Genomic DNA, 14,302 nt, shown 5'->3' with positions numbered 1-14,302 from the left:
TCCTGTTTTCCACCAGGTCAGCATCCAAGTGGTATGACAAGCACAAGCCTGCATCTGGTTGGTGATCAGTAAAGTCAAGTCTAGTTAGAGTATCAAAATAGAGGTTGAACATATGGTTGGAGCGAGTACACAACCCTGCTTGACACCAAGGGATACAGAGAAATGATCTGAGATTTTACCATAGGGGATCTTACACTGGCAGAAGTGTTGTTGTGCAATGCTTCAATGATATTATTTAACTTAGATGGAAGGTGGTAACACTGCTGAAGTACAGTCCAGAGAGCTGTTCTATTGACTGAATCGTAAGCCTTGCAAAGGTAAAACAGATGTACAAAGGACAATGATACTCCCTAGCCTTTTTCATCAACATCAACACCCTGAGAGAAATAGTTGATCAGTGCACCCTCTGCCCTTGCAGAAACCACCCTGGTTCTTGTGCAGGAGAGCCTCAGTTCTGGGTTTGATCCTGTTCAATATAGCACAAGTGAAAACCTTACTGGGAATGCGTAAGAGGGCAGAGCCTCTGTAGATGTCACATTCAGAATGGCTTTTCTTCATGTGAAGAGGGACAATAAGGTGGCTTAGCCAATCTGAGGGGATGCTTTCACTGCTCCAGATAGAGTTGAACAGTGAGGTGAGCCAGTGGGTGGATTTGCCTCCTCCCTATTGCAACAACTCAGCAGATATGCCACCAGCTGCTGGGGCCTTACCAACTCTAAGCTAGGCGATAGCTACTTGAATCTTCTCCTCAGACAAAGGCTGGGACAGTTCTTAATCATTTGGGAATAGTTCTCTGTAAGATGGCGTAGTAGCAACAATGTCTTGCAGGGCACTGGTGTCGACACAAACCCCCCTCACACAGACTCCAAATGTGATTGTTGTAGTTTAATAAACTTTGAAATGAGATGAATATAATCAGAATGAAAATATTGGGTGCACTTGCGGACTCGAAAGTGCAACATCTGAGGATCTTGTAGAGTGTCACCAATGGAAACATACGTATACTCTACTAACTGGAAAGATTTTATACAACTGGCTTGAGTTGACTTTTCTGGTCAACTAGTTATGTGGGATGTAATGAAGGTTACAATAAGAAGAGAATTGAGAGAAAGTAAAACTGAATGACTCAGCTATCAGCTGTTGTTCTCCAACTAGTTTTGTGTATCTCTTCTTCCAAGCCATATTGTTTTACTTGTTGTTACTGATGTGGTTGGGAAATGGTGAAATGAAGTGTTATGATGATGTGTCTGTCAGATGGCAGTCTGAGTTCTTGCAACATAGTGGATCGATTACAGTACGAATCACTGCTGTTGCACTTTTTGTCTATCCATGGTTGTAAAGTCTTATTGTTTGATCATTTATAAAAGGATGCTTTTTGGCGTCTATGTGGTGAGAAAGCACGTGCAGTGAGTTAATAAGTTTTGCACACTTTAGCATATTTGCAGTAGTGTGTGACAATGTGAGAGATCAATGCAAATAGGGTGTTGTAGAAAATGATGTGCTGGTTATGAAAATGACAATATGAACTTGTAGGCAGGAAATGAGAAAAAAAAGGGGGAGGGCTAGATATGAAAACATATTGAGGTCATCATTTGCAGATGATTTTGGAAACATTGGATTACGTGGAAATGCTCTATTTCAGACTAGACTGTACCCACCCCGGATGTGAGGGTGTGTGAGGAGGAGTATATAAGAGCAAGCTCACCAGCTCACTTCATCAGTATCGAGGATATCGGTCATCATCATGTTTTCATTTTTTGTGACAGTTCTAGTGGTCATTCAAGTCATTGCTACTTCTGTTGGTCAAAGTTTGTCAGATGAGAGAAATCAGCAGGTTGTGATGATTCATTGAGTATTCATTTAAATAAAATATGTCATGAAACTTTATGTCCAATTTTGAGTAGACATGTGTGTCTGCTGGTGTTCCAGGAGTACCTGGATCACCTGGAGTGAATGGATCACCCGGACGAGATGGAATGAAAGGAGAAAGGGGATTGGTTGGAGATGCCGGTGCACAGGGAATGAAAGGAGAAGAAGGAAGGAAAGGAGAGAAAGGAACACAGGGAGAGAGAGGATTATTTGGAGATGTCGGTGGCAAAGGTAATGCTGGGAAGATAGGCCCACAGGGTCCACAAGGTCCAGAAGGTCTACAAGGGATAAAAGGGGAAACAGGAAGGAAAGGAGAGGAAGGAGAAGCTATGACAGTCAACTGGAAACAGTGTGTGTGGGATAGAAATGATGGGAAGGACAGCGGTCTGATTCAGGTTATTCCAACCGGACTTGTGATTCCAATTATCAACGTGTGACTTGTTTCTGCTTTCTTTTCAACAGAACTGTAATTTTAGGAAACTTGACAGCAATTCATCTCTACATGTTGCATTTGCAGGAACTCTTGTGGTCCAGTGCTCCAGTGGTGCGTGCTGTTCTCGATGGTATTTTACATTCAATGGTAACGAATGCAGTGGACCTATGACTATTGATGGACTTATGTATGGTGAACCAGTCAATAATTGGGCTCACCGTCACAGACATATTGAGGGATACTGTGAGAACATTCCAGCAGGTCAAGTCACAATTGGATTTAACATTGGAAACTGTAAGAGACACCCAACATATAATGGCAATACAGGATGGAATTCGGTATCTCGCATTATGATTGCAGAAGTTCCTCCCTCACAAAAGTGACTGAATTAGAAATCGAGGAATTAGAACTTGTGTTCAGTATTGTAGCTGGCAGTATACGTACAGTATGAGGTAGCTGAAGTTCAAGTAGGGAACTGGATATCTCTTTCTGCCTTATATGTATGACTAGCCTATATGTATTGTGTAGCTGCAACTAAACAATCGATATCGTCTGTCAATGTTACAGAACAAACGGTTGCCCAGAGATATATTACTAAAAGTTTCAGGATAGAAAGCATAAGCGCTATTTACTTTGTAGTTGCTTATCCCTGGATGCTTCTTCGGATAACGTTTTTTCTTTGACTTCTATCATATTGGAGTGTTGATCGATAGACTGCATCGGTGTATAACAACATTTAATGATATAACATTACTTCGGTAAAGTGCTGAGTATTGTTTCCTAAGTTTAGTGTTATTGTAACTTGATCCCTTATAAATGTAAATATTGGGATATATCGATGCTGGTGTATGTGAGGTAATGTATAATAGCTGTGCTCTCAGCTGTGCTTTTGTACAAGAGAAAGAAGAGCACCTGACATGGCAGCAATCTAATTGTTTGTGTGACATTTAGGTTTTTATCATGATCAAAATTTGTAGATGGTGAATTTAATTGTGTGTAACAGTCTTAATTTATTCATTTTATTAAATTATTTTTATTATTTTTCTATATGTGTGACAGATGTTAAATTACTAATAGAAGGGCGTTTGGGTAACGTTATAGTGTTCTGCCTTAATTGCATGCAACACTGGCGGCAGAACCAGAAGCACCTGAGGGTCTGGGGGCTGGGCTCTGTATTCATGAAATGTTTTGATCACATGATATTTTATTCTAATCTGCACAGCTCATAGTGTATGATCATGATAATAATAGTGAATTAATATGTTGTTTGTCACAGACAATTGTCACAAAAGCTTTTTCAGTGATTTTACTGAAAATCAGTGCCACGATCTGCTTTGTCAAACAGGCATGTGTTCTTTAGTTTGGACATGCAAGTGTATACAGATTGGTCAAAGTTGTACAGTACAATTCGCTAATCCAAGTTATTTTTGGTGCCCTGCTTTGTGTCCCCAGATCCTGTTAGGCAGCCTCATCTGGGTTGCTGCTGCTATCTCAGTTTCAGCAAATGCTCGTATCTAACTATTCTAAATCCTGACTGTCCCGTTATTTCAGGGCCGTAGCCGGCAGTTGGAAGTGGTCCGGTTGAAAAATAGCAAGCACACACAGATGGGCATGTGCAGACAGACACGAAAGATAATTTTTTCTCGTAGTACCTACTAATGTAGTGACAGAATGCAATGTCTTGAGTGTCATTGACGTCCTATTGAAAAGGCGACCAGGTATAAAGCTCTGCTGCATTGGGTCTATGCAGAGTACGATGTAGAACAGAGTTAATTCTTAGACTCCCAGCTAGAAGGCTCTTTTAGGAAACAAAAAGGTCATGCATTGGGTATGTGGAGAGTACGATGCAGCACACGGTTAATTCTTAGACTTCCAGAAGGGTCTCATAGGAAAAAAATTCATAGGGTGATGAGGCATTAGAGAGAGGTGACAGAAACAACATCCTCAGGTTCCACTTACTATATCTTCTATTTTGAAACCAGAATGAACAGATCTACTAGCTGTATATGTTCTGATCTGCGGGGCTGCAGGCACTTGATATGAGGCTGTCTCAGAGTGATTAAATAAAAAATTATTTAATAATCTATACCCTATTTTGGAAGTTGCCGGAAATTGTCCTTTGGTGGAAGTACAACTATTGAAACGTGGTCAGGTTGAAACCGGACCAACCGGACCAACGGCTACGTCCCTGTATTTAGAAGTACATGTAGTCGTTGCAGCTTTGGCTTGAATTGGCACAAGGCTGTTCGGATTAGCAAGGTTCAACTGTAGTATGCTTTGATTTGCTTCTCTCAACAAGATGTTAGTAAGATACCTTGCATTTACATATCAATAAATTTGATGGCAAAAATACATGTATTAAATATATAAACTATATATGGTAAGTGACTATCTAAATATGAGGGTAAGCAATACTATTATATAAGCATGTTCTGCTGATATTACACATACAGTGGAACCTCGCTAATCCGAATAGCCCCGTGCCAGCCCTGTCAGATTACTGAAGTTGTTTGGATTATGCCAAAACATCGAAACGCGTAGTCTTGGAGGTCCATACCTTGCCTCGGATTCCCAGACTAGCCGGCGGCGCACTTACTAATTATCTGTACACATATATGTTTGTGGTACGTAATTACATTTTGTATAACTAACATGTAATTACAATATTAAACAAAACCAGGCAGTTAAACGTTTCTTGGTTGATGGTGTTGATTGTGCAGATATGACTGCAAATCATGTGAGGGGAGAAAAGAAATGTTCACTTAATTGTTATTGGTGTGGCACATGCATAGTCTAGGAACAACTATTGTAGACCATAAGGAATGGTACAACTTTATGAAGGCATCACTATTGTTTCATGTCTACTTGCTTTTGAGGTTGATGAGACAGCTAGCAGGTTTGAAAGACTTAGAAGAAATTTAGCAGTCATCAGAACACATGCAGCTAGATACACCAGTACAGTGAAATGTTTTTCTTTTGCAGTGTTTACCATATTTAACAGATTGTATGATTTCGATTAAACACTGTCTTTGAGTAAACGCCTCCCTAGTTTAAACGTCTCATCTGGCAGTGCTAACAAATATACGAGACTGTAGGCTCGAGTGTCCAGCCGGTATCTCCCCCTGCGGCGGAGGAATCTCCGCTGCGGGGGGAGATGACCGGCTGGACACTCATTTCTCCGCCGCGGGGGGGAGATGACCTGCTGGACACTCGAGCCTAACGAGACTGCGGCTTTAGTAGAAGAAATGCGGTAATACAAAAACAGCATTGCACTACTGTACAGTGTCGTGTAGAGTGAGTGAATTGTGCATTAGGGAATCGTGCATTTTGAGCATGCCTTGTAAATTTCACTTCTATTTATCAGACGAGCTGATCGCGGAGAGCTATACTCAAGGAATCACCAAACTGACTATACTTTGCTGACCTGCACAATTCTGACTGGTACACTGCAACCGACTCTCCTTCCCTTTGTTGTCGCTTGTAAAAACGATAACACTCTGCGATCACGACTATGCGTGGTTGATAGTGCTTCTGTAGTGCGTCGAGCAATTCGTCCAGACGCAGGTCTTGCGGCTTTTGCGGACGGACTATAGGTTCTTCAACAAATTGTACGTTGTAGCTCCGATACTTGTAAGAAAAACGGCCTTGCTCTTGTCTCCGTTCGTCGAAATGACATTTGCTGCACAGTAGAGTAGAAACCTCTCTTTGTAGTCTTCAACACTGTCGATTCCTCGTCGAAAATCGCTAATCTTCTCGTGTCTACCCGATGCCATATCCTCGTCGCCAATTGTAGTGTCTATACCCTTAGATGACACGTACGCACTGATTCAGACACGGAAGATCTATTACTCACGGAACGCTGAACGCAGACTACGCGGACTAAACACTAGGCTCGAGTGTCCAGCCGGTCATGGCCCCCCGCGGCGGAGAAAGACCGGCTGGAGACATTCGCCACTCAAACAAACCGCCGACTCTCTATCCTCCAATCAGAGTGCCGTTCAATGTTTGTGCATCCTCGATAGGGATGCACGTCGCTATTGGCTCTTTGCTAATGTAATTTCGCTCTAACGCAAGTAGGTGTAGTCTCAACACGTGCAATCCAAGTCTACGAACAACAGGTTGACTCTTTCCAGCTTTTCTCGTTGTCTGTCTCTCGTTCTAAGAGCGCTAGACTCAAAGTTTACCACAGAGGACAACCAAAGGTCGACCGCAATGTACGCAAATCATAGCTCTGCGCGTCGCCCTGCGTTGAGTGCAAATACCACGCTTTGTAGATGGTCTACTCGTTCAATGCATGCAACGTACGACACCCTAAGGGACTAGAAGTTGTTTTGCATGCGCTGCCTAGTCCTCCAAGTACGAAAAGGAAGACAAAAGAGAAGACGACATGCAGGTGTAGCTAACGAAATGTGATAGCAGACGGTAAAAGCAATTGACTACTCCGTTACAAAGCCATTAGTAGAGAGCCAATAGCGACGGGCATTGCTATCAGCAGTTATTGTGAATGCACGTGCACACACACACACACACACACACTAATCAAACGTGTAAAATCCTGATTGGAGGATGGAGAGCAGCGGTTTCCTTTGAGTGGCGAATGTCTCCAGCCGGTCTTTCTCCGCCGCGGGGGGAGATGACCGGCTGGACACTCGAGCCTAACTAAACACAGACTAACTGACGTCCTCTAGATTCATTTGTTCGCGAACGATGGCGATGTTCAGGACGTGCTAGATGAGGGAGGGCTATAGTTGTTCTCAGTTTATCACCTGTAGATTCATTCATTTGTTTGTGGACGGCCACATCTAGCTAGTTCTTTCGATACAGAGACGAATCAAAGGCTCTTGATGCTCGTCGGGCATTTACAAAACGTCTGCAGTCAGTATTAACACAATTCATCGCGGTTCTCGCCTATTTGCACTCGCATCAAGCAAATTCGGGTGTCCGATAATAGAGAACAAGACCCGCCCCTCTTCTTGAGCTTCCTGAAGACAAAGTGCAAAGCTGCCAATCTGTTGTTATCACTGCGAGTAGAAGAGACATGTACCTATTATTTCAAGGTGCAGACAGTGAACTGTGGTACCGTCGAAAGCAAAAACCGGCGGTTGTCCGATATTTGATGGGCGTGTCCGATATACTGAAAAGCAGCGGAAGTTCTATTTTGTCACCGTGAACAGCAATACGCCAACTGATCAAGCTGAATCTAGCACATCGTGTTACCGTGTGACTACTCTCTACATTGATGCCTTAGATACAAGAAATCTTTGTCTAGTTTCTGTACGCCAGTGTCCGATATTGGGGAGTGTCCGATGATTGATATTAGACTCTACTCTCTACATTCATGTCTTAGATACAAGAATTCTACGTCTGGTTTCCGTACGCCAGTGTCCGATATTGGAGAGTGTCCGATAATTGATGTAAGACTCTACTATAATACGCCAACCACGCTTCGTATGTGGCATGCACTCTCATGTATGTGGTCTGTGTCTATGTCTGTGTTTATGTCTGTGTCCGTGTCTGTCTGTCTCTCTCAGTGTGTGTGTGTGTGTGTGTGTGTGTGTGTGTGTGTGTGTGTGTGTGTGTGTGTGTGTGTGTGTGTGTGTGTGTGTGTGTGTGTGTGTGTGTGTGTGTGTGTGTGTGTGTGTGTGTGTGTGTGTGTGTGTGTGTGTGTGTGTGTGTGTGTGTGTGTGTGTGTGTGTGTGTGTGTGTGTGTGTGTGTGTGTGTGTGTGTGTGTGTGTGTGTGTGCATGCGTATGTACGCATTTGATAGTCCTGTCCATGTGCCCATGAAACACATTTCTGTCAATAGACTGGGGATACCTACGAGTTCATCTCAATTTCTGTACATTTTTATTAATCAAGTCCAAACTGCAGTGTTACAATTGTAAGCAATTAATTATAAGCACTCTAAGAACTAATTAATTAATTATAGTCAGATTTAGTTTGTGTTTGTAACACAATTATTGGTTTTTAATAATCTGATTTGAGGAATCTTTTGTACTTGCAGGCAATGGCATGTGATGAGAGTAAAACTGTAACTCGGAGTTGGATGACAAGAAAGCAGGGGACACTTTGGCCAACTGATATCAACAGGAACTTGGATTTCCACACTTTGTCAGGAATTTATTTCATCTGCATGTTTCAACGTGTCTGCAACAAAGGCCGGTGACACAACTAATGCAGGAGATAATAAGTGGATATTTAATTGATGTGAGCACCAAGTGGCTACTTGAGGAGACTTTTCAATGCATTGGTTATGGAGACTTTCGACTCTTGACAGAGCACAGCTTAGTAGCCATCTGAGCTGTTCTCTGTCATGTTGTCTCAGTACATTTGAAGCTGTTGCAAGAACACTTGTCAGACAATTTGTAGCAATACGTTTCTCCAATGGTTTGGACATGACCTTGTGTGTTCTCTGCGCTGTTTGTTTAGTTAGTCTTTGTGTTATCCTTCTTAGTAGACTCGTGCCCAGTCCTCCTCCGCGCTAGGTTGCTTACACCACGTGCGCTAGCTGTCACGTGTGTATAGGTCCATGTGGTTTCACACGTGTGGTTGGCTTAAGCACGGTGGAGGACTGGGACCATGCTTCGTCATGTGACATCATTTGAGTCTAATTAAGTTATTTAGCTCAGCCCGCTGGTCTCAGCTAAGATTTCTAATAGGTTGCTAAGGCTCTGCTAAACGACACAGAAGGTGGTAGATTAGCAAGAGCCTGCCTACAACCGGTCAGTCGCCTGGCCTCACAAATCAACGCCATCATGCACATGCACGATCCTCTTCGTAAAACTGCGCCGGCTAGCAGAGTCTAGAGTAGGATAACGCAGCCCATGACGGACATATTTCGTACAGTTGACTACCTTCACAAATCTAAAGCAGATCTAAATCTAAATACAAATTCAGATTGTCATACACCCAGATGTGTGTCTCTTTTGTGAGCTGCTGTACATCCTGGTAATCATTCGCCAAGTTCTTTAGTTAGACGTCGCTAAACCTGTTGATATGATTGTGAGACACCAAGATGGTTGAGGTCTGTAATTGCTTGTTTTCCTGTACCGCGAGCAAACAAGCATGTAGGCTGTTAGGAGTGCAATCCCACTGCTTTGGCGATCTCAGAACTTCAGTGCCACAGTGCCGGTGATGAGAGCCTGCAGGCGTGTGCTGTCAGCCTCCTCGTTGGCTTTCCCTTTGACCAGCGCTTGCAAGATGCCAAACAAATGAGGGCTTTGACGACGCATCGTGTCTTCGATGTCTTTCACGGAGAAACGGCATAAATCTTGCCACGAAACAGGCCCTCGACCAAGAGAACAGCAGTCGGACTCCCGCAAACGTTCGATCTATCTCGACAGAGTCGTTTCTACTAATTGCCAATTGATTGGCATCTCCGCATAATCTCTTGAGACATGTTGCTTCGCTGGAGTTGGACAAGTCCCACTTGCTTGATTCGAATCTTGTCGATTTCTCCTTGTGACATCTACAGGTCAAACAGGCACTCTGCACGTGCACACCTCTTGTACGCAGTGCGTATCTTACTTGCATACGGCGAGGGGTGATTCCGCAAGTCTGAAACGTCAGTAGAATGTGCTATAACTCCAACAGAGACTGGTGCGAAGGCAATACCAACGTAGACGTATGTTCTGGTGGCATGGTCCATCCTCTGGCGAGCTTCCGGGAAAGCTTACGAGCCACCTCGACGTGACTGATATTAGCTTAAAATTGGTCCAACAAAATCTGCTAGACGTAACTAACAGGGACGCCTGAACGCGGTGCTCTGGCAGACACTGGGATCAGGACCCGTCGCAGCCTTTTGAAAAAGAGGCGTTACCTTCACGTACTCGTGTGGCTCGACAGGTATGTAGAAGGTCTAGGCGCGCGCGAATGGACTTGCACTTACCATTGAGACCGCTCTTCTCGAAAGTCCTTCTCTGGTCGCACTCTCACGGACAACGACGACATCAACAAGTTATCGGCACGTAATGGCTTAGTGGCTCTATAATTGTTGTGTACTTAGTCTTTCTAATTGTGTAATCATGCATTACAAAAGCCCTCCTACGGAAACTATCATGCTAAATAAAATTAGTATCTACCAATCATGTCACGCCATTTCGGTCACGTTACAAACATGTTTGTCACGTGACGAAGCATGGTCCCAGTCCTCCACCGTGCTTAAGCCAACCACACGTGTGAAACCACATGGACCTATACACACGTGACAGCTAGCGCACGTGGTGTAAGCAACCTAGCGCGGTGGAGGACTGGGCACGAGTCTACCTTCTTAGAGCAATAAATAGTTGATTATGATTTGACACATATGCAATTCTATGCAATACTGTTGGTATATGAAATGGGTATTCTAGTCAATTTTAATTAATTAATACATTAATTAATAAAATCAAAGTATTTTCTGTAGTTCAGCCTGATAGCAGCAAACGTTAGCTACTCCAGAAGCTAAGGCACTCACAATAAATGCTTTCTGTTGCGGACTGTAGTCGTTGACCTCTGCAGCGAATGACGCTCACTCTTCCTGTCGTAGTCTGTCTCCACAGTCCTCTAAATTTCGATTCCAGTATATTTACAGTCTGGTGGTACTACAGCAAGGACTCCCACGCCTACCTAGCACTTGAATGTATTCAAGCAGTCTCTCCCACTCAGTCAAACAGTCCTGGCGCGAACAGATGCTAGCGCGCGTACTGTAATCTGAAATTCCCGCCTTCTCGTCAGATACTACAGTACTGTACGCGCGTTAATGGTCTATTTCTAGTACGTAGCGCGCTTACTACATAACGGGTACGCGCGCTACAAGTCCATAGCGCCATCTAACGCTACAGTACGTGTACAGTACTCGCTGTACAGCAGAGCCGTATATAGCCTCGCGTAGCCAGACTCTACCGCCGCGTCACACGTCTCCTTGACATTAAATGAGAACACGGCTTTTTGCAATCATACTTGTCTATTCCGCGTCTATATTGACCATGCGAGCATCATAGGAGCCATTTCAAGATCTAGTGTTCTCTCCAAATACTTCTGTTTGATACGGAGACGAAGTCAAAGCCTTTCCGTGCTGAGTGGGCATTTAGTAGACGTATGCAGTCAACATTAACACAATTCTTCACGGTTCTCGCCTATATTGCACTTGCATCAAGCAAATCGGATGTCTGATACTAGAACAAGACCTGCCCCTCTTCCTCAGCTTCCTGAAGAGCAATGTGCAAAGCTGCCGATCTGTTGTTATCACTGCGAGTAGAAGAGACATGTACCTATTATTTCAAGGTGCAGACAGTGAACTGTGGTACCGTGGAAAGCAAACACCGACGGTTGTCGGATATATTTTATGGGTGTGTCCGATATACGGAAAAGCAGCAGAAGTTCTATTTTGTCACCATGAACAGCAATACCCCAAGTGATTGTAGTATCTATACCCTTTTATGACACGTACGCACTGATTCAGACAGAGAAGATCTATTACTCACGGAACGCTGAACGCAGACTACGCGGACTAAATACAGACTAACTAGAGATGTATTGTCTCACAACATATACGTAGCTAATCTAATTAGTATACTATATCACACTCCTCGCCCTTTAGGATTGTCGGTACTGTGCAAGTGGTTTCTGTTTTCACGGAGAGGGTATGGTCTCTCTTCAGTAACTGTTGCAGACGGTGGTATCTGGTGAGACTGCTGGGACATTGGTGTAGTCTGAGTGATGTTTTCTCGTGCACTGTTATTATTTTGAGAGGATCCTGATGATGTGCTCGTGGATGTATGAGTACCTAGATCATGTACTTCAGGCCATTTACTGAATGACTCCACCATAAGCAGGTACTGCTTCCCTACGACTTCACAAAAGTCGGCGTAGACTCTCTCCCATGGCTTCTGAGGGTAAATCCAAGGGTGCGGAGGATCTATCCGAGCCGGTTTGCTTCGCCAACTTTGACAAGCTTCACACTGCTTCACTACTTCCTCAATCTCTTTATCTAGGCTTGGCCACCATACATAGCTGCGGGCCAATGATTTCATTCGACTCATTCCTAAGTGTCCTTTGTGTAACTCAGACAGAATCAACAATCTCAACTTGCTTGGAATGATGACACGGATTGCCCATAGTAAGCAACCGTTCTCAATCGAAAGCTCGCTCGCTCGTCTCCTGTATTGTTCAATGACTGGTTCGCCATTGGGTCCCCAACCACATTTTGTATACTGATAAACTCTCCTTAGGATTTGATCTCTCGGCGTTTCTTTTGTAATATCAGCTGCAGTGACCGGTAATGCCTCACAGTAATCCACATGAAACGTCTGTTGATTTGGGTCAATGACTTCTACTGGGATGGGCAATTAATCTGGATAGCAAATCAGCTTCCGTATTCTCAACGCCTGGCTTATACTGGATTTCATAATCATATGCACTCAAAATAAGAGCCCAGCGCTGCAAACGTGTTGCTGCCAAGGTTAGAACTCCAACATGTGGTCCTAAGATTCGTAGTAACGGACGACGGTCAGTCACTAAAGTGAAATGTCTTCCAACTAAATATTTTTGAAATTGTCTCACCCCAAAGATAAGAGCCAGTGCCTCTTTTCTCCAACTGTGCATATTTTCCTCCCGCTTGAGACAGAGTTCTAAACGCGAAAGCTATCGGTCTTTCTGTTCCATCTGCCATGACGTGTGATAGTCAAGCTTCAACTCCTGCTAGTGATGCATCGCAGCATAGAATGACAAGCTTCTTTAAGTCATAGTGTACTAAGAAATCAGACTGCAACAACTTCTGTTTCGCTTCCAAAAATTCTTTTATCTGTCTTGTTTCCCAAGACCACTGTCTCTGTTTCTGCAACAACTCATACAATGGTTCCAATACTGAACTCAGATTAGACAGGAAATTTTTATAGTAACTGAGAAGACCCAAAAAATGCCTTCAATTCAGTAACATTGGTCGGTGGTGGTGCATCTTGAATTGCCGCCACCTTGCTCTCTGACAGTTGGATGCATCTGCTGCTGATAACATTGCCTAAATATTCAACTTGTGACTTGTTGAATTCACATTTCTCTCGTTTGAGCTTTAGACTCACTTTGTCCAATTTCTGTAAAACTGCCATGAGTCTCTCATCATGCTGTGATTCGTTCTCTCCTACGACTAAGATACCATCCATGTAGCATACTGTTCCGGCAACTCCTGCCAAGATCCTATTCATTTCTCTCTGCCAGATGCTGGATGCTGTGCTGATCCCAAACGGTATTTGATTTTACGTAAGCGAACAGCCCCTTACTGGTATTCACGGTCAGATATTCTTGGCTGTCTAGCTTCACTTGCAACTGTTGGTAAGCATGTTTCATATCCAGCCTTGAAAATATGGCTCCTCCTGCTAGTGTGGCAAACAGATCTTTAGGATTAGGCATAGGGTATGGATTGCTCTCTAAATAAGGATTAATTGTCACTTTGTAATCTCCACACAGACGCACAGTCCCATCTGCTTTCCAGACTAGTACTATGGGCGCGGCCCACTGACTGCTTTCCACAGGTCTCAGTATGGCTTCACTTTGCAACCGAGATCGCTCACTGTCCACTTTCTCTTGTAACGCGTACGGTACAGGACGGGATCTATAGAACTTCGATTGAGCTCCCTCTTTCAGTGTTATCCTGACTTGACTTACTTTCAAGGTACCGACTCCTGGACCAAATAGTGTAGGAAACCGCTCAACTATACTAGGACGCTTCTCTCCCTGGACTTGAAACAATGAGTTCCAATCCATGTGAATCACCTACAACCAGCTCCTTCCAAGAATTGCAGGCTTGTTGCTAACATCAACAACAACTATTATTAGTACAGCGAATAATTATTGATTGCCACTGTACGTTTGCAGACGCACAGAACTTGGTGATAATTGCACATGAATTAATGCGCTCTGGTGGCTAGACTCCTGCTGAAATCACTGTTACCGTTGCTCCCGTATCCACCTCCATATCGACGTAACTTCCCGCGGCGTTCATTGTTACGTTCACTTCGCCTGTTT

At 43.7% G+C, this 14,302-nt stretch overlaps 3 protein-coding genes across 3 annotated transcripts; 1 reads left to right on the top strand and 2 right to left on the bottom strand.

Annotated features, from left to right (window-relative positions):
* The first annotated feature begins 899 nt into the window (after positions 1-899).
* On the top strand, positions 900-2,807 carry LOC134193791 (collagen triple helix repeat-containing protein 1-like). The gene is made up of 3 exons (XM_062662627.1): positions 900-1,834; positions 1,905-2,264; positions 2,332-2,807. Exons 1-3 carry the CDS (start codon positions 1,745-1,747, stop codon positions 2,683-2,685), a joined length of 804 nt encoding a protein of 267 aa, XP_062518611.1. The 5' UTR covers positions 900-1,744; the 3' UTR covers positions 2,686-2,807.
* A 9,055-nt stretch (positions 2,808-11,862) lies between these two features.
* On the bottom strand, positions 11,863-12,953 carry LOC134185631 (uncharacterized protein K02A2.6-like). Its single transcript, XM_062653502.1, has 2 exons — positions 12,845-12,953; positions 11,863-12,548 (listed from the first exon to the last, which is right to left on the bottom strand). Exons 1-2 carry the CDS (start codon positions 12,951-12,953, stop codon positions 11,863-11,865), a joined length of 795 nt encoding a protein of 264 aa, XP_062509486.1.
* Positions 12,954-13,474: 521 nt separating this feature from the next.
* Positions 13,475-14,041, bottom strand: LOC134185540 (uncharacterized protein K02A2.6-like). The gene has a single exon (XM_062653388.1). The coding sequence runs from the start codon at positions 14,039-14,041 to the stop codon at positions 13,475-13,477; it is 567 nt and encodes a 188-aa protein (XP_062509372.1).
* Positions 14,042-14,302: the final 261 nt, after the last annotated feature.

The sequence above is a fragment of the Corticium candelabrum genome, chromosome 1, assembly GCF_963422355.1.
Source record: "Corticium candelabrum chromosome 1, ooCorCand1.1, whole genome shotgun sequence".
NCBI classification, from domain to species: domain Eukaryota; kingdom Metazoa; phylum Porifera; class Homoscleromorpha; order Homosclerophorida; family Plakinidae; genus Corticium; species Corticium candelabrum.
The sequence above is the reverse complement of the archived record's forward strand: the minus strand, read 5'-3'. Positions and strand labels throughout refer to the sequence as shown.

Bases quoted from the DNA above. Each gene is read 5' to 3' on its own strand.
- LOC134193791 (XM_062662627.1), top strand. From the start codon at position 1,745: ATGTTTTCATTTTTTGTGACAGTTCTAGTGGTCATTCAAGTCATTGCT. The intron at 1,835-1,904 runs GTTGTGATGATT...AATTTTGAGTAG, and splicing joins CAGATGAGAGAAATCAGCAG to ACATGTGTGTCTGCTGGTGT. The intron at 2,265-2,331 runs GTTATTCCAACC...TCTTTTCAACAG, and splicing joins AGGACAGCGGTCTGATTCAG to AACTGTAATTTTAGGAAACT.
- LOC134185631 (XM_062653502.1), bottom strand. From the start codon at position 12,953: ATGGCAGATGGAACAGAAAGACCGATAGCTTTCGCGTTTAGAACTCTG. The intron at 12,549-12,844 runs GTGAGACAATTT...CGGTCACTGCAG, and splicing joins CACTGGCTCTTATCTTTGGG to CTGATATTACAAAAGAAACG.
- LOC134185540 (XM_062653388.1), bottom strand. From the start codon at position 14,041: ATGGATTGGAACTCATTGTTTCAAGTCCAGGGAGAGAAGCGTCCTAGT.